Source organism: Mixophyes fleayi, chromosome 7, assembly GCF_038048845.1.
Source record: "Mixophyes fleayi isolate aMixFle1 chromosome 7, aMixFle1.hap1, whole genome shotgun sequence".
Classification (NCBI taxonomy): Eukaryota; Metazoa; Chordata; class Amphibia; order Anura; family Limnodynastidae; genus Mixophyes; species Mixophyes fleayi.
The window spans coordinates 22869764-22889152 of NC_134408.1; the positions used below are offsets into that span (position 1 = coordinate 22869764).

At 40.9% G+C, this 19389-nt stretch overlaps 1 protein-coding gene across 1 annotated transcript; it reads left to right on the forward strand.

The window, feature by feature from the left end:
• Positions 1–4483: 4483 nt before the first annotated feature.
• Positions 4484–16451, forward strand: LOC142097475 (NADPH oxidase organizer 1-like). Its single transcript, XM_075179336.1, has 8 exons — positions 4484–4860; positions 7594–7674; positions 8147–8222; positions 10204–10384; positions 11217–11407; positions 11707–11820; positions 13588–13705; positions 14384–16451. The coding sequence occupies exons 1-8, from the start codon at positions 4789–4791 to the stop codon at positions 14895–14897; spliced, it is 1347 nt and encodes a 448-aa protein (XP_075035437.1). The 5' UTR covers positions 4484–4788; the 3' UTR covers positions 14898–16451.
• Positions 16452–19389: the final 2938 nt, after the last annotated feature.

Sequence of the window (19389 nt, forward strand, 5' to 3'; positions counted from 1 at the left end):
TTCTTTTCTTCTTGTGAAGTGTGAGTTCTTCTTTTATTCTTCCGGAGTGTACACGAAAAAAAAAAAAAATACAAAACACAGTGTGACCTGTATATATGGTATAATATATAAACCAAACCCAATATGTGATAGAGAATAAGGATATTTCTCTCACTGAAAATAATATCACCAGTAGGCGATGCAGGTTAAATAGATTTAATATTCCTTCCATTGAAAATAATGTGAATTGCACAATATAAAAAATCCATTCAGGTGAATAAATGAAAATCCCTGTAATCCCTGTGTGTGTGCTGGATGATAGTCTTGCACAGTAGTCACAATACACCTGAACACATATGGCAGTCTGTGTTAGTTACAGCTCTTGTAATCTGCTAAAACCAAAATTATATGCATACTCGCCAACTTTTGGATAGTGAATTCTGGGAGATCCCGGGCGGGGGGCGTGGTTGGAGGGTGGGAGGGGCGGGGCACGGTCAATCACGTCATTTTGACTCCACACCCGCGACAAAAAAGTAATTTTGTTGCGGGGGCGGGGCCAAAATGATTCACAGCGAATCGCGTCATTTTGGCGAGTAAATTGCAGTATGCGGGATACTTGCCTGCTCTCCCGGGAGTCCGAGAGACCTACCTGGATTCGGGAGCCTCCTGGACATTGCGGGAGAGTTGGCAAGTATGATTATATCTTACAGAGTCTAATACCAAAACCAGCAAGGGGCATATTACATAACACTCCCCTCACAGAACAATGTATGTATATGAGACATACTTCTTATATAAATAGATATATAAAAACAAATATCTTTATTACCAGATATATCTGGTTTAAAACACATAAAAATATTAAAATTGTCAATCTTCAAGAGCAGGATCCAGTCCCTTCAGGGTATGCGCTTACCCTGGGTATAAAGCATACTTGCCAAATCTCCCGGAATGTCCGGGAGACTCCCACATTTTGGGTGAGTCTCACGGAATCCCGGGAGAGTATGGCAATCTCCTGAATCTGCCCACTTCCTAGTGAAGTGGGCAGAATTTGGTCCAAGATGCAGCGATTCTCAGCCACATTACGTCACAGGGGGCAGGTCAAAAAATGACGCAACTTGGCGCCCCGCCCCCATCATGCCCACCTCCCCCGGCAGGCTCCCGGAAGCCAATTTCAGAAAGTTGGTAAGTATGGTATAAAGATGTTAAAGCATGTAGAAAACATGCTATAACATCTATAACATCAGCTTCTGCAGGATATTATACAACAAGCGTTGGAGACGGCTTCCTCTGCTCACACAGAACTGTTACAGCTGCTCTCAGATCCCCACTCACACCTAACCCCCTGGAGGGGAGGTCAAGTGACGGCATTTTGCACGATGGGGGTGGGGCTTAATCATGCAAAGAGCGTCATTAAACCCCACCATTGCTCAGGATCGGGGGGGGGGGGGGGGGTCTGCTCCTACGGGAGTCCTGGAGGACTCCCTGAAATTCGGGATCCTCCCAGACATTACGGGGGAAATATGTGTGATAATCATCCCTCATGGTCCTGCAGTTGGACGTTCCTCCTTCATCCGCTGGAACAGATAGATGCCTTCTCCCGCTGCTTGGTTGGCAGTGAAAAGAGTGATGAGGGAGCACGTTGATGTAGTGTGGTCAAGATGCCAAGGGCATCTTCTCAGGGCACAGGCTAGGGAAATTAGGTAGGTTACCCACCTTGCCAGGTGCTCTGACATATTGGAAAATAAGGTAACAAGACGAAAAACCTGATTTTCATTTACATGACATTCCAGTTTGTTATGTAAAAACTGACAAATTTTCTATATTTTATATAGATAATATAATGTACACTAAAACATAAACAGTTGTACGTGACCGCCAGTCAGAGGGATGATTCACTGATCTGACAATAAGCTAACACAATCTCTGCAGGCTACAAAAACAAATATGACATATTTCATCATATTATATTGCACAATTACTAATCATTAGATAAATGTGGCAGATAAAGCAATAGATGTGGTATGTGCGGACATTATAACATTCTGTCAGCCGGTACTTAGAACACTTCCTCGTAGTGGATGAATGACAGCTTACAATTGTTCCTGGTAGCCAGCTAAGATTTGGGGGGGGAGGGGGGGGGGGGTGAATGAATGAATTCTCTGCCTAGCGCTGTTGGAGTCTCACACGCTGAGGTCTCTGCAGCGACGTCCAGCCTGAAATCTTCACCTTTTCCTCACAGAGGTGCGAGTAAAAATAAGTGTTGATTTCAGTACTAACTGGAAGTATGCGCGGGAGCACATCACGTAAGTCTCCCGTAACATATTACAGTTAATTGAACCTGCCCATTTATATCTAGCTCAGAAATAATGGCAGGTTTTCTTGGATACATAGTATATTTTATACATACTTGCCAACTCTCCTGGAATGTCCGGGAGATTCCCGAAATTCGGGTAGGTCTCCCGGACCACGGGAAAGCAGGCAACTTGCTGTCAAAATGCCACAATTTCTGGTGAATCGCGTCATTTTGGCCCCGCGACAAAAATGGCATTTTGTTGCGGGGGCGGGGCCAAAATGCTGTGATTCACCGCACTCCACCCCTCCAACCACGCCCCCCTGCCCGGATCTCCCGGAATGAGTTTTTAAAAGGTTGACAAGTATGATTTTATATCTCCTTTTTCAATAGTAGTCTGGGACTATAAAAGCCATTCCAAAACTCAAATTCCCCTAAGCAGAGGTGGATTAAGGGAGAGAGGGGACAGGTACTCTAAAGTGGCTGGTTCCTTCCCCGGGACCACCATACAGTAGTGCATACAGTATTACCTGTATATTTGTCTAAAATTTGTCTAAAATGATAACCATATTACACCATAAGGGGCCCCTGTCAATATGCAAACCGAGGGGGGTGTCCTAGTGCCTGGAAACCCTCTTCCAAGCCTGGGGCACTGTATAATTGAGGTGAATGAACCCTGCCCCCGCTTCACACAGATCTGCTTGAAAAGGGAGAGCTGCATGCACCTAACAGTAGTGCACGCAGCATTGCCCATGTATATTATGGGGATAGGAAGAGTTGGAGAGCAGCCAAGCACTGTCTAATATTATAGCCACGCCCCCATGCATGCTGGTCACGCCCACTGGCAGCGTGGTGTGGAAACCCCCTTCTATAAATCCTGCGTTTGCCCCTGCTGTCTTAAGTGCCCCGGGGACCCCACAGAGCCTTATTCCAGCTCTGCTTGTAAAAACAGTTCTTGGGTAGAATGTTGGTGTTTTATTGCTGAAATATTCAACCTCTCTTAAGGTTCAATCTTGTCACTGATTCTAGAACATTAGCTTCTAAGATCAATTGAATTGTGGCCAATATCTCTTGTGCCACTGGCTGCCACAAAACCCCAACACACAACAGATCCACCCCCAAACCTAACGGTTGTCAAGGTATCTGTCCTTCCAATGACTCACATGTTCCAAATGTATCTTTTGTTACTGTGGTCAAGCGGTTCCAGTTTGTGTCATTAGCCCACAGCAGTTTGTTCCAAAACATCGCAGCCTTATCTACGTATTTATTTGCATACTGCAGACATTGACTTTTTGTGGTTGTAGGAAAGGATTCCTTCTGACTCCTTTTCCATGCAGATCATCAGTCCTGTGGACCACTTTTAATATTCCTGCTCTGTAGCATTTATTTTTATTTTCCAGTCCTCAGTGAGCTGCTTAAAGGAGCCTATAGTTGTTGAGAGTAGATACAATACCCTGCGAGGTTAGAAGAATCAGAATATTTATTTAACTCTGGAATTTTTGAGACCTTACAAAAAAAAAGCATGAATGAATCTACTGGAAGGGTGCCCAAACTCTTGCCCATACCACATTCACTGATATCTTCAGGAAAAAAATATAATTATTCATTGTTGTGCAGAAATGCCTCAGCATCGCCATCTGCTGACCAAAATGAATACTTTCCACCCAAGCCACTAGCATCTCATTCAGTGTTTTATAGCCAGAGGAGATACCAGGCAAAAACTTTTCTGCCTGTAAAATAATCCCTTTAATATTGCTACAGAATGAAATAGGAATAGGGGGCCTGATTCATTAAGCAAAAATTAAGTAAAAAATTGAGTATGTAGTTTCCTGGACAAAACCATGTTACAATGCAAGGGGTGCAAATTAGTTTTCTATTTTGCACATAAGTTAAATACTCTCTGTGGTTTTTTTTCATATTGCACACAAATACTTGATAGCTTATTTCTACACTGAAATTGAAAGTTGATGTTTGTGTGCTACATGAAAAAAACAGTCAGTATTTATCTTATGTGCAAAATAGAAAACTAATTTGCACCCCTTGCGTTGTAACATGGTGTTGTCCAGAAGACTACTTACTCAAATTTTTACTTAACTTTCCTTAATGAATCAGGCCCAGGGATTTTAAATGCTTTGTAATGCTATATCAGTTGTTTTATTAAAATAAATTACATTTCTATGTACTAACTTGCTATATCGGTTTCTCCTTTGCTCTCCTAGGAATGTTTCCTGGTCCTGTGCCACGTCAATCAACATGGATTATCAGCTCCATAAACATTGCAGGTATGCAGGCAGGAAGGGCAGGGTCTAATAATATTCCCTTTTGTATTTCTGTTTCTCCAAGGGACCAGAAATTGTTTCATTAATCAGAGTGAAAGTAAGAAGGAGAGCTGTTTCCTGATTGGCCAGTGAAGTGGAAGCCACGCCTCCAGGCTTACAACAGTAAGACTGGAGGCCTGAGGTTCAGCTGTCACTAGAGGTTCCCTCAGCATCAGTAAGTGCAGCATCTCTGCAGACATGAGGCACAGCAGCCAGCGGCATCCTGTGGAGGTTGAAGCCATTGGATTAATGCAGAATGGCAAACAAAAGGTGAGTTTTTTACATTTACAGCTAATGGGGTGTCTCCTGCATTAATTTATTATTATCATATAGTCTTTTCTGTGCTAAGGGAAGTACGTCTGGAGTGATCCAAGATTTAAAATCCCCCGCTGCAGTCTGGCTCTTTCTCGCTGAATACATCTATTTTGCAATATTCCATGGTCACAACCACTGATCTGCTTTACTATAGCGTCACATTAGAACATTGGGCAGCACGGCGGCACAGTGGTTAGCATTGCTGCCTCACAGCACTAAAGCCATGGGTTTGAGTCCATCCAGGGTACTTTGTGTCTGTAGTGTGCGTGGTATTCTACCCAGTTCCCTCCCACAGTCCAAAAACATACTAGTAGGTTATTGGCTGCTGACAAAAAATGGATCCTAGTCTGTAGCTGGGCGTGGTAGGGAATTTAGATTGTAAGCTCCAATGGGGCAGTGGCTGATGTAAATTATAAAATATATTTGTACAGCGCTACGCAATATGATGGCGCTGTAAAAAATATATAATAACAACAGACTTGAGCAGCCTTTCACAACAAAGATCATAGACTCACTGCAAATATACTTGACAAATTACTGATCCTAAATCAGTTGAATTTTCTGTACAAAACTAACCCAAAATAAGTTGAGATTTTTGTACCGCATAATGATAGGATTTGTCTGACATTTAAGATAGAAAATATTTTTGTACAAACTCTACCATTTAACCCTATCATTTGCGGCAGGATTACCAACGCCAGTCATTGTTCTTACTGAATATTTGACCGATGATATTTTATGGGTGCAGAACTGACGTAATCCCCACATGTGTAAATAAAATAACATAATCTCATCTAGAGGAGAAAGTGGTTCGAGAATAGGGTAGAGATAAGGGGGGAAAAAATAGGGACAGGAACAGGGGGGCGATTAGCGAAATAAGTGAGGTTGAAAATTTATGACTGTTCAATTTCATTTAGCACCCAAAACAAACTAATATGTAGAAATGATATAATGAGTAAGTACAATGCTGTCACTGGCTGTCTTGGTTTGTTTTGAAAAAGTTTTAAAAGTTCCAAGAGAAAGAAAAGAGAGTTTTCTACAGTGATGCACTTACAGGTTAATTTAATTTATTTAATATAATATATATATATATATATATATATATATATATATATATGAATTCATTTTAAAATAATTGCAAAACAGTTACTGAATTTATTTAAAATAACCAGCAAAATAAAAAAATATATTTATCTTATTTATAGTTTGTGAAAATAAATGAATTAAGTGTAAAATAGATGCTGTGTGTGTGTTGTGGCTTCTCCTTTATATATAAAGTTTGTTTATTTGTTTATTTAACAGCAACTCACCTCTTTACAGTGTGTGTAATGTTTATTGTAAATGTATTTGCAGGTGCATGCACTTAGGATTGATATTTAGAATCTTACTGTATCCTCCTCAATGTTTCCTTGTTGTTTTACTCAGATACAAATAGTTATATAGTTCTCTAGTTAACAATGTTCTATTTGCATCCTCAAATATTTTCTATTTATTTCTGCATATCGATTACAGCTTAGGGCACAAGGTTTATAACACAGTATTCTTCAATTGCTATCACTCCTTAGAATATAATGTAATCATACAAATCATGAAAATCCCTTATCAGTTAATGAAATAATAAAATGAACCTGAATTCCTCATATTTACTGTACTGTATTTGTGTGTGTGATTCGTTAGTTATGTGACGAGATAGTTATTTAAGCAGTTTGTTATTATCAATGAGAAGTCTTTCCCTTATGCATTTCAATGAGATTGTATTTAAAACTCTTCCATTAGTTACTATGATATTACTGAATATACTCGTAGTTTGACTTAATTACCAGAAATCATCGTCCGTATATAGAGATATTTCTTAATTTTTAGAGGGATGTTAACAATTAGCCTGGCAACACGGTGGCGTAGTGGTTAGCACTTCTGCCTCACAGCACTGGGGTCATGAGTTCGATTCCCGACCATGGCCTCCTCTGTGAGGAGTTTGTATGTTCTCCCTGTGTTTGCGTGGGTTTCCTCCGGGTGCTCCGGTTTCCTCCCACACTCCAAAAACATACTGGTAGGTTAATTGGCTGCTATCAAAATTGACCTGCGTCTGTGCATCTGTCTCTCTATCTGTGAGTGTGTGTATATTAGGGAATTTAGACTGTAATCTCCAATGGGGCAGGGACTGATGTGAATGAGTTCTCTGTACAGCGCTGCGGAATTAGTGGCGCTATATAAATAAATGATGATGATGATGATGATGATGATGATGATGATAAGCCTCCTGTTGGGTCCTGTCACTGCTGAAAATGACACACTTGCTTGATAAAAAAGGATTATTATTCACACGTTCTGTATATTTGGTCCATTATCCTGCAGGGATTTTAATGAATTACCCTCTTTGCTAAGATTTGATAGATCAAACATTTTAAAAAAATCATAGGAGCCCTATTTAAATTGCTACTTATTGGTAAAACGATTGGAACGATGCATACAAATGGGAGTTTATTAGTGCTGTCAGGACGTCATATTGCTGTCTACAAATTTTTAATTAATGAACAAACATTTTACAAATATTTCTTCTGACTGTCAGTAAATGTAAACCGTGATTTACATACGTTTATTTGTAGTTGATGTTTAACTTAATGATTGAATAATTAATTTTAATATGAATAATTCTACGTTTTCTCTTTCCTCTTACTTATTTCGCAGATGTACATGTATTCAGTTTTGTGGTCCGATCGTAACAAAGTGCTTATATACCGAACAGTTGGAGAGTTTAAGAAGTTCCAGGTAAGACTTTCGATCTGAAAGTCTGCAAGTTGGTACTATTCAATCCCATAACAGCAGCATGTAGTTAAACTGATGGCACAGGGTGCTGGTTGGGGAAACAGGGACCCAGAATTCCTGTAGTGGAATTCAATTAGGGCAGCAGGAGAAGTGGTGGTATGTCATACCACCGTATACACCCCACTACTACCACTGTATATATATATATATATATATATATATATATATATATATATATATATAATGTAAGTGACTGGAATGTGATAGTGTTACAATGAAGACAGCAGGAGAAGTGGCGGTATGGCATACCCCCGTATACACCCCACTTCCACCACTGGCTATACCCACAAATGCTAGGACAATGTTTATTCCATAATTCTCTGGTTCTGTGGAGTAATGTGGGGTACTATTAGCTCATTCTTAACCTGTTCTTAGACTCAGTGAACTGATGTAAAGATTTGTCTTCTCTGCACAGAGAGATCTTAAGAAGAAGTTCCCCCTGGAAGCTGGGGTCTTGAACAAGTCGGCGAGGACTCTGCCCAAACTGAAAGGTGAGGACAACGACTGATAGGTATAGTCTGGATGCATTTGATCCCTAATTTCTAAGAGCAGCACGGTGGCTCAGTGGTTAGCACTTCTGCCTCACAGCACTGGGGTCATGAGTTCAATTACCAACCATGGCCTTATCTGTATACACCCCCCAGTTTGTATGTTCTCCCCGTTTTTGCGTGGGTTTCCTCCGGGTGCTCCGGTTTCCTCCCACACTCCAAAAACATACTAGTAGGTTAATTGGCTGCTAACAAATTGACCCTAGTCTGTCTGTGTCTGTGTGTGTATATTAGGGAATTTAGACTGTAAGCTCCAATGGGGCAGGGACTGATGTGAGTGAGTTCTCTGTACAGCGCTGCAGAATTAGTGGCGCTATATAATTAAATGATGATGATGATGACATAGAACGCTCTGTTCTGAGCACTGACAGAAATGATTCATTAATGATACTTAATTTCTGGAATATATATATATATATATATATATATATATATATATATATATAAATCAATACAGGGTGCAACCTAATACAACGTAGCAGTAAATATTACACAATATTTATATACAATGTGAAGAAAGTGAGATAATACAAATTGCCCCAACTCATTAAATGATTGAGGACAGTTACACTTCAGTTAAATCAAAGGTTTAGGTCAAGGTTTTCTTGATCAAATCAGTTGTTCAATGATTATCCTGCAATGCTCTTTATAGAGGTGTGTATACAAATATAACTATTACCAAGTAAGACAAACAGTTCTACCTAAACGTTTTACATAAGCTTTGACTGCTCTGTAGCTTAGTTTTGTACAGTTTACTTTTCCCATTTATAAAATGAAACGTTCAGAGGTCTCACGTGTCTTACAGTAATCATCAGACGTTGGCACTTTTTTGCATGACCCCTTTGTGTGTTTGAATATATTTTTACATTGGTATTTGCATGCATGTAAATGTGCCTGAAATGTTGAAAGTAAAGGGTGACTCTCGAGCACCGGCACCTCCACAATACCCATAAAACGAACAGGAATTTAGTGGCCAGAAATTGAATGCGGGGACTCCCACAGGCCAGGAAACACCCCCCATAAACGTGCTCTCTCCCCTCCCTCATTTAAATATCCCCTCTCACAGTGTGGGTGCGTCCAGCCCACATTTAGCTCGGAACGCCACGATCCAGCGACTGGGACTGATCATCCAATAGGCTGACTAGGCTGCAGCCCACGGCACAAGGCATTTGGGGGGGTTCAAGTAGAACAGACAAGAACGGCAATCAGCACAGGCACAGCAGACTGCAAATTAGCCTGGTGTGGACGGCAAGGGGGCGCTACGAGCGTATTAGCCTATGGCGGCCTGAACCCTTAATCAGGCCCTGTCTGTATATCCCTGACTACAATAGCTACACCTCCCAACATCCAGGAGATGGCTGGTTTTATACCAGAGATTTATGGAACAGAATCATATAGAATACAAAATATATACATGACACATTACTGTTCCTAAATCAGTTCCAAAATTTTCTGCAATAGTTGATAGTCAGACAAAACAATATTTTTAGGCTCTGTCTCGTTTGGAGTCCAAGAAAAATCACAATCTGGCCCATGGTTGCCCAGCTTAAAAAAAGTCAAGCACCCACTGATCTAAGACATGATTGAGCAAAACTAGCCAATTATTGAATCATAGTATTTAGCTCAGGGTTAGAATATACACAGAACTCGCTAGTCTGCTACTTTATTACAGTCATATCCAACACCTTTTACTGAGTCCCGCCATTTTATTAGACTTACTATTTTCAGACGGGGATAAACTGACTTAGCGAGTATTTGCAATCGCTGTGGATTTAGACGAATCATTTAAATGGTGTAGTTGCCATGAGCAAACACTCCCACTAGATGGCACTGTTGTCCATTGGATCATAGTTCCCTGCTTGAGTAAGTTACATTCTATTCCATCCACTACCAATATTTAAACCTTTTTTTTTTTTTTTTTCAGTTGCCCATAGAACAATTGTAAAGAAGAAGGATACCAGGAAGTCTTTAGAAACACTAAGGCAGCTGGAGACCTATTCAAAAACATTGCTAAAGCTTGATGCCAAGATCTCGCAGTGCGATTTTGTTGTGCAGTTTTTCACTCTGCACAGCTACGACCTCAATCCGTCCTTCCCAGAAGACAGGTGATGTTCTGAACAGTCTTCATATCCTGAGTAATTATTACTGTACCGCAGTGTTTCACAGGATCTTCTAGGTTATGTCTAATTAGAGGTTCTTGAACTGGCGACATATCCCTTCCTGAACCGGTTTTTCTTCAAACCTAGTGATCACTGTTCAAATGAAAAAAAAAAAGTTCAAATGATTCTTTATTATGTAAATAGTGTTAAATTAAAATATTTATATTTAAATATTTTAACATGGCAAACACAAGCCACACATTTCATATTGCAAATTCGAATTGGGGGTCTATTGATTATACAAATTGAACCTTTTCAAAATTTCTAAGCATTTCTACTTTCAACGCTAGAAATGGCTGATCGATTGTATTGTCCAAACATTGGGGTTGTTTTCAAGGTGTTAATGTGAATTAAATCATTTCTTTGGGTTGCTGCCCAATTGTGCTGTGTTATACAACAGCCACCGTTGTGGGGCAAGTAAATAAAATGCTGAGAGACAATTAAACTATCGTAGTCGGATACACGGTCAGCATTATATTCTTGGTAGTTAACAGGAACTGTCCGTCTGATTGTACGTTCTGCTCCACAAACATAAACCCTTATTTACATTTCCTGGTGATGTCATCAGACTAAGGGCTAGATTTACTAAGCTGCGGGTTTGAAAAAGTAGGGATGTTGCCTATAGCAACCAATCAGATTCTAGCTTTCATTTATTTAGTACCTACTACAAAATGACAGCTAGAATCTGATTGGTTGCTATAGGCAACATCCCCACTTTTTCAAACCCGCAGCTTAGTAAATCTAGCCCTAAGTCCTTGTACGGTATATTTTCCTCCAGCCTTTTCATCATGCCATCTGAGAAGAAGGAGGAGAGCCGCATTGCCTCAGATTATACCCCCCCTATCTCTGAACCGATAATCTCACACAGCTACCTGTGTACGGCAGACTTTGAAACAGTCGACCTGAAGAACAGAACATTTCGGGTGAAGCGCCAGGAGCTTCTGGACGTGTTACTAAAAGAGAGCACTGGTAAGGGACACTGTGAGGAGCATCAGCCTCCCTCATTGCTGTACTTGGGTGATATATATGAAACATGGACATGGTTGTGACAAATTTGTGTGATTTATCTTATACAATAATTAAACATATCAAACCGTTAACCTATCCCTTTAGTTTCTGTCCTGTTAATTCATAGAATATTAATCTTATTTGGGCATTTAAAACAGTTTTCCCATGCTGTCTATAGAAGACAGACACAGTCGTTCTCTTTTGTCTTCCTCTTGTATAATTGCACTGTGGGTGTTTATCTTACGTTATCTGTGTGGCAGGCTGGTGGCTGGTGGAGAATGAAGAACGGCAATTAGCTTGGTTTCCGGCACCTTATCTGCAGGATCATAAGAAAACTGAAGAGTGTGGCCGTGCCAAGGAAAGCCAACAAGAAGGTATGAGAGGATCTACACATATATCCATGGCCCACTCCACGATGAAACTGCTCCTAAAGTCATTCTTTAAAGAGAGCTTTTATTAAAAGTGGGGGGTAGCTGACCCCCCTGCTTCCTCTGCTGAGTTTAAATTAAATTGTGACCGGTGGGATCACGTCCATTAAATAAGATATGTGATTGTGTGATGTCCTGTTGTTAGTACAATGTTCTATGGTCAGTATAATGTCCTGGTGTCTGTATAATGTCCTAGGGTCAGTATAATGTCCTGGTGTCTGTATAATGTCCTAGGGTCAGTATAATGTCCTGGTGTCTGTATAATGTCCTAGGGTCTGTATAATGTCCTGGGGTCTGTATAATGTCCTAGGGTCTGTATAATGTCCTGGTGTTAGTACAATGTCCTAGGGTCAGTATAATGTCCTGTTGTTAGTACAATGTTCTAGGGTCAGTATAATGTCCTGGTGTCTGTATAACGTCCTAGGGTCAGTATAATGTCCTGGTGTCTGTATAATGTCCTAGGGTCTGTATAATGTCCTGGTGTTAGTATAATGTCCTAGGGTCAGTATAATATCCTGGTGTCTGTATAATGTCCTAGGGTCAGTATAATGTCCCGGTGTGAGTATAATGTCCTAGGGTCTGTATAATGTCCTGGTGTTAGTACAATGTCCTAGGGTCAGTATAATGTCCTGGTGTCTGTATAATGTCCTAGGGTCAGTATAATGTCCTGGTGTCTGTATAATGTCCTAGGGTCAGTATAATGTCCCAGTGTCAGTATAATGTCCTAGGGTCAGTATTATGTCCTGGTGTCAGTATAATGTCCTAGGGTCAGTATAATGTCCCGGTGTGAGTATAATGTCCTAGGGTCAGTATAATGTCCTGGTGTCAGTATAATGCCCTGCTGTCGGTATAATGTCCTAGGGTCAGTATAATGTCCCGGTGTTGGTATAATGTCCCAGTGTCAGTATAATGTCCTGGTGTCTGTATAATGTCCTAGGGTCAGTATAATGCCCTGGTGTCGGTATAATGTCCTAGGGTCAGTATAATGTCCTGGTGTCTGTATAATGTCCTGGTGTCGGTATAATGTCCCGGTGTCGGTATAATGTTCTGGAGTAGTATTATGTACTGCCATTCTTTTTGAGGTGTGTAGTTAATTATCTCCCAGAAATCTCACAGACAAACTGCAATACGTCCTTTTTGCTAGATTGTAGTTCTCAGTTCTTTTGGGGTGAGTGAAACACTATTATACAGGTCCCGTATTTTGAGACAGAAAACAAGACACCTGGATGTTGTATGTCTGACTCATTATAGCCCCCTGTTGCTTCTTATTGGGTCTCAAGTGCAAAATAAACATGGGACTGTGTCACCAAAAAATGATATGTCCACCTTTTGTATACTTCATTCATTTACCTCAGCCTGGGTCATACACCAAGGGGTAAATGTATCAAACTGAGAGTTTTCCAGCGGGTTTGAAAAGTGGAGATGTTGCCTATAGCAACCAATCAGATTCTAGCTACCATTTTGTAGAATGTACTAAGTAAATGATAGCTAGAATCTGATTGGCTTTTTAAACCCGCCGGAAAACTCTCAGCTTGATACATTTACCCCCAAGTGTACAGAGTGTTTCTGTCACCCAGTGAGGCCGTCTCACATTTACTAAGCTTTAGGCTTTTGTTGTCTCTCCATCCCCATTCCAGTGTTGCACCACGTCCACTATAATCACTGTAGTCACCCAGCTCTGATCTCACGCTGACGCTGTGTCCTTTCCACCAGGTGCATCGTGCGTAGTCATAAAAAGCTTCGAAGCTCAGAACGTTGATGAAATCTCGGTCACTATCGGGGTCGTGGTGAAAGTCTTGCAGAAATCAGACTGTGGCTGGTGGCTGATCAGGTGAGAACGCGGCTAGTCTGTGGTTATAGCATGGGTTGTGGGACTCTCAGGTATCTCACAGAGTCCTCACTCTCTCCCGTTACTCTCTACTGCTCCAAAATTCCACCATGTTCCCCATACAATATGGAAATAGACCATCCAATACGGAGCTACAGGCAAGACATATTACAATTTCTCAACGTGGTTCTCAGAAATAGAATCTTCATAGGTCATCTTATTGGCGGGGGTCAGGTTTGAAGATGTTGTGCTCACCGGTAATAATTGGATTTTCTTACAACTGTTATTATATGACAAAACATTTTTTGTTGTTGAATTAGCAGCCGACTAAGTACCAACCTTGTCTGTCTGAAAGTCAACTGGTCAATGATTCCCTAACATTCCTAAACTCACGATACTTCACACAGGGACTGGTTGGCAAATTGTAGCCTGAGGGGTGAGACTCTATGCCAACTATGGTACCGGCCCAGGAGCCCTCTGCTCCCCAGCTGATCTCAGCACACAGTGTTCAAAGCTCCGCACTGATTCCTCCTTTCGAAAATGTAATCCTGGGACGTCACCACAGTGATATCGCCCAATGGCATCATGGAAGTTAGTTAAAATAGGATGTGCAAAATAAAAAGTGCCGGAGAAATGAGTATATCTTATCTAAACGCTGATCTGGTTTTGTTTTTGTCATAGCTACAACAATAGGATCGGCTACATCCCATCTCTCTACCTGAAACCGTACACCAACCCCTGTGAGCAGATACAGAATCTCTTTGGCAGGGAGCGATATATTTCCACCCCCAACCTGCACGAAGGGAAGTGGTACAGGGAGGCATATTCGTTTCTACATTACAAGACGACGTTAGATGACCAGAGAGAGAAGGAAAGCGTCTCAGGGGACAGAGACAGGTCCCAATCTCTGGGGACTGTATCACTGGGGTCTGAAGGCCGGTCTGACCAGGAGTCAGACACAGACAGCGCAACAAGAAGCAGCAGCAGACTAGATTCCACCTGCAGTGAGACCTCGTCATTGAACAACTCCAGTCCATCGGGGTCATCCCACCCATCGTTGTCTGATATGCCCAAAGTGCCTCCCAGACCCAGCCCTAATGAAATTATACAGAAATGCAGCACCGTCACCAAGAAAAAACTGCAGAAGTCCCTGGCGAGCGTCGGGACTCTACAAGTCACTGGGTCCCGTTTGTAGGTCACAACCTTAAAGATGAGATTGATGCTGTCACATCTTCGCTCCCCCAGGAAACTGACTTAGATGATGTTAAACGGTTCATTCTCCATCTATTAGTGATTAGCTATTTTGGCAAAGTTTGCCTGAAAAGTGTGTTCTCTTGGCACAAATGTACCTAGCGGTAAGGCTACAGCTGTAGTAGAATTTTCTCTACCAAATATTTAGATAAGGTAAATAGTGGACATTTCAATTTTAAAATCTTGTAGGATAATTCCCAACAGGTAAGAAGTGTATAATTTTGTGGCTTCTCTCACTGTAGCGTATTTGCGGTCTGGTGCGTCTCTTGGAGTTCCTTCTAAAGGTGACGTCTGGGGCCCCTGAAAAATAGCACACTGTCCATTACAGCGGTCATATCTGTGTACCTTCAACTTGCAAATAATTGTTGCTGGTCTCCCATGGCATCTGTAGCAGACACCCTGTTGCATATATCATGGCTGGGTGGTTAGTAAATATTCATTATTATGTCTGACCATCTCGGTGAGTCATGTATGGTGTTTTATAGGTATATAACCAATGGCCAGTGCCTTGTTTACTCCCCTGTGATTCTAATTGCTCCCAACTTGCAATAACAGCAACACTTCCAGCAGCACAGGAGAATACGGGGAGGGTTCATAGCCAGCAGTGTCAATCATTCTGACACTGCTGGATTTCCCACAAATTCTTGCCTAGAAGCAATCCTGATAATGCAGTCAGGTGGGATGGGTGTGTGTGGAGGGGAGGGGGGGTCACGGCCAATAAAATTGTACTATAATACAAGTCCAGAAGAAAACCTAAAAACATTTCATGTAAATATTTTTCAATGCACAATATCTCTATATTATTATTTCATATATTACAAGTTCTCTTTCAATTGGAATTATACTAGAATAATATAAAGGGGACAGGGAGGGCCTAATGTATGTTGTGGGCCTGGGTCAAGGCTGTGTGCATGGGCATTTTAATAAAGGGGCATCTATGTGCATGTGAAGAAAAATTGTAATGTACTTTTTGGAGTACAATTGCAAAGCATATTATGGGGACACTTAACATGGACCTGGATATGGGGGGAGGGCTGTAAATTGACCTTATGGTGTAGATATATGTGGTATTACAGCCATTTTCTACTTGGTGGCCCAGGCTCTATAGACAGTAATAGCACAACCACCACTATAGACCAGGCTGCTGTCCAAAACTTGACATTTAATCATCCTTCGCTATACACTTCTCTCAATCTTTCATTTGCACATACAGTATATTTGATGTTACAAAATGTTCATTTAAAATGAGAGACATAACAAGGAATTGTTTGATCTATTGTTGCACATGAGGGTGTCTTTAATACACACAACATTTTCTGCAATACACAATATTGTATGATAAAATACACTGCCGAATAGAGTTCTGATTGCTCAATTCAGGTGAATGATATGAATGTATTGGAGCATATCAGACTTGCAGATGTCCGGTAAATAGTTGTGTAATATCCAAACAGCTTTCTGCTACCTCTATTTCACTGTGTATTTCAATAAAAGACAATATACTGAAATACTTGTGTCTGTTGACTAACATGTCCTAGGCTCACCTGAAGAAGGGAGACGTTCATATATTGATCATAGGGATAAAGCAGTGTTCAGTTGCAGCATTGTTTAAGGGTAGAGCGTACGGGAGCAATGTCCCCCTCTCTCCACCTTAATCAGCAAACGCATAATTTAAACCCCCGTGTTACATTTTTGAACAGACAAAGAAAAAACAGTGTAAGGTCTAAAATCAGTCAAAAGGTTGTAAAACGTCAAGTGAGATTTGGAAAATCACTTAAGGAAATTTGCAATGAAGAACATTATATAATTTTATTAAACAGTTGACTCCACCAGGTAAAATGTCTATATGGGGTGCATTTTACATTAAAAATCAGATATGCATAAATAATAACTTATTGTTCTCCAAGCAGAGTCCTTTGTACTGTATCAGGGGCAAACGCAGGATTTGTAGAGGGGGGTTTCCACACCACGCCGCCAGTGGGCGTGACCAGCATGCATGGGGGCGTGGCTATAATTGTAGACAGTGCTTGGCTGCTCTCCAACTCTTCCTATCCCCATAATATACATGGGCAATGCTGCGTGCACTAACCTCAGGTTAAAGGGCGCCCTCTAGAGGGAAAATGATTGTGTAGAACACAGTGATCTCCAATTGTTTTCAGTTGTTGCCCGTCTGATTCAAATCTCCTCCTAGGCCTTATCTATTTAATAAAGCATTAATTGCTGAAATACCATAGAAAACTTGGATGGAGATCTGCTTTAATTTAATATAGTGTACTGTCAACTCAGGTGCCTGTACTGAAATAGTGACAATGTGAGGGAGCGTTTTAATGACAAACATTGTGTAACCTTAGGGATCTGGCCAAGCCCTTGTGTTCTTGCTGTCAGCTCACATCCGGGTCACCTACTCACTAAGTTGGCTATATGAACTCTTTTATACAAAGATTCATTTGATACCACAGTTTTCCTCCCCAGGTGCTGTTGGGGACCCTGCTTCTTCTGCTATATAACTTCTAATCTGTGATTCCTCACTTGCCTCCATTCCCCTCCTCACATCATGACACCTCCCCTCCCACATGATCAGCACACTCATCTCCTGAAATAGTCTGCACTGCTGTGAATTTTCCAATGATCTGATTGGATACAAGATGTCCTGTCAATGCCCGATTCAAAGCAGAAACCAATGGGAGAGGAAGATTGAATAAAATAAGGAGATTAGACCATATTTAAACGCACCTTTTATAGCTAGTGGTTAGCAATCTTGACCACAGCGTTTGTCTTATTATAATATGGACATATTATATAAATGGTTACATCTTTTCACTTAAGGTTGCCACATTGTAAGTATATAATATATATATTATTATTATTATTATTATTATTATCTTTAATTTATAAGGCACCACAAAGGGTCTGCAGCGCCGTACTTGACATATACAGAAAACAGTGACTCAAGACACAACATGATACAGAAAAAACAGAAAATTAAGAACAAAAATATATACATAGACACAGGTAACATGGTCTGATCGCTCGGTCCATGGACTGCATACACACTAGCCTTGTTTAGGACGATAAAGGGAAGAGCGGGCGTCCCCTTAGCGACTTTTTACAGCCATGTTGTCCTGAGCAATGATTTTAATTTCGTACACACTGAAGCATCATTTGTGGGGGATGTAACGATATACCAAAGACATTAGCCAAAAGGGGCAGAGCTTTCACTATAGTTACCACCCAAAGCCGCATAAAAAGAAGGCAACACTGTCTCTTCATTCATTCCTATAAAATAGAAGTTTATTACCATAAATAAAATTTAGGAAAACATTTTACTGCTAAAGTACAATGCAATAATTATTCCCTAATAATAAAATCCCTTCGTATGTAATGGTATGCTCCATTCTCTGCGGGCATCATCGCTGATTGGTCCACAGCAATATACATCTATACAAAGCACAAGCCTGTGATGTGCGGATACCGCACCACGTGGGACTGGGACTGACATCACAAATTTACATACACACGCCCCCCAGGTCGAGGAAGTATCGGAGGATTGTCGTGGATCGGTCGGAAGTTTATACACACTACACAGCGGAAACGAGATTGGAACGAAAATATTGAACGGAACGACCAACCAAATGAGGCGTTAATCGTCCATTTGGGCAGACTTTCGACCATCGTGTCACTACACACACTGACCCGACTTTTGAACGAGCGGTCGTATGTCGGCTGGTTGAGCCGATTATTGGACGAAAACCGTGTAGTGTGTACCCAGTTTAAGAAGAATCCTCCCTAGCTAACAGCCACACAGGATTCATCAGCCTTGAACTGCTGTTTAAAATAGGTTCAAATAGCCATGTGACCACTTTCATGAATTAACCCCCACTAATCACACACTACAAACAAAGTAATAACATTTTTAAACAAGCAACTAGAGGGTAACCATACCATATAACTAAAATACAAGATAGCACATATGATCCTTTACAGATAGCTTGTGCAGTGGCTGAGTGAGATATTTACCAAATAACTAAAAGATCTATGGCTATCTTTGCAAATCTATGAAAGCATTAAACATCTGAATACATTTAATTGGCGTATTTGTGCAGCTACAGGCAGGGGAGGATTGAGAACTTAAAGTGGCCCTGAAAAATATTCTGAAAGTGGCTTTGTGTGGGAGGCATGGCCAAATTGGGGGAAACACACAGCACTTCAACATTTTTAAAAGTTACTTTTACGTAGAGAAGCCAAAGGCTGATTTATCAAAGGGTGAAAAGCTCTTTTGCTGGAGAAAATGTTGCCAAGGATTACAATGTCCTGCCTATAACTACTAACAAAGAGGCTGCTATACTACTGAGAAGATATCAGGGAGCATAGACTGCGCTTACTAACTAATGGAAGTCACCTACTAACATAGAGGCTGCCATTTAATCAATTAAATA

Excerpts from the sequence above, each read along its gene's own strand:
- LOC142097475 (XM_075179336.1), top strand. The coding sequence starts at position 4,789 with ATGAGGCACAGCAGCCAGCGGCATCCTGTGGAGGTTGAAGCCATTGGA. Across the intron at positions 7,675-8,146 it reads GAGAGTTTAAGAAGTTCCAG|AGAGATCTTAAGAAGAAGTT; the intron begins GTAAGACTTTCG and ends TTCTCTGCACAG. Across the intron at positions 8,223-10,203 it reads GACTCTGCCCAAACTGAAAG|TTGCCCATAGAACAATTGTA; the intron begins GTGAGGACAACG and ends TTTTTTTTTCAG.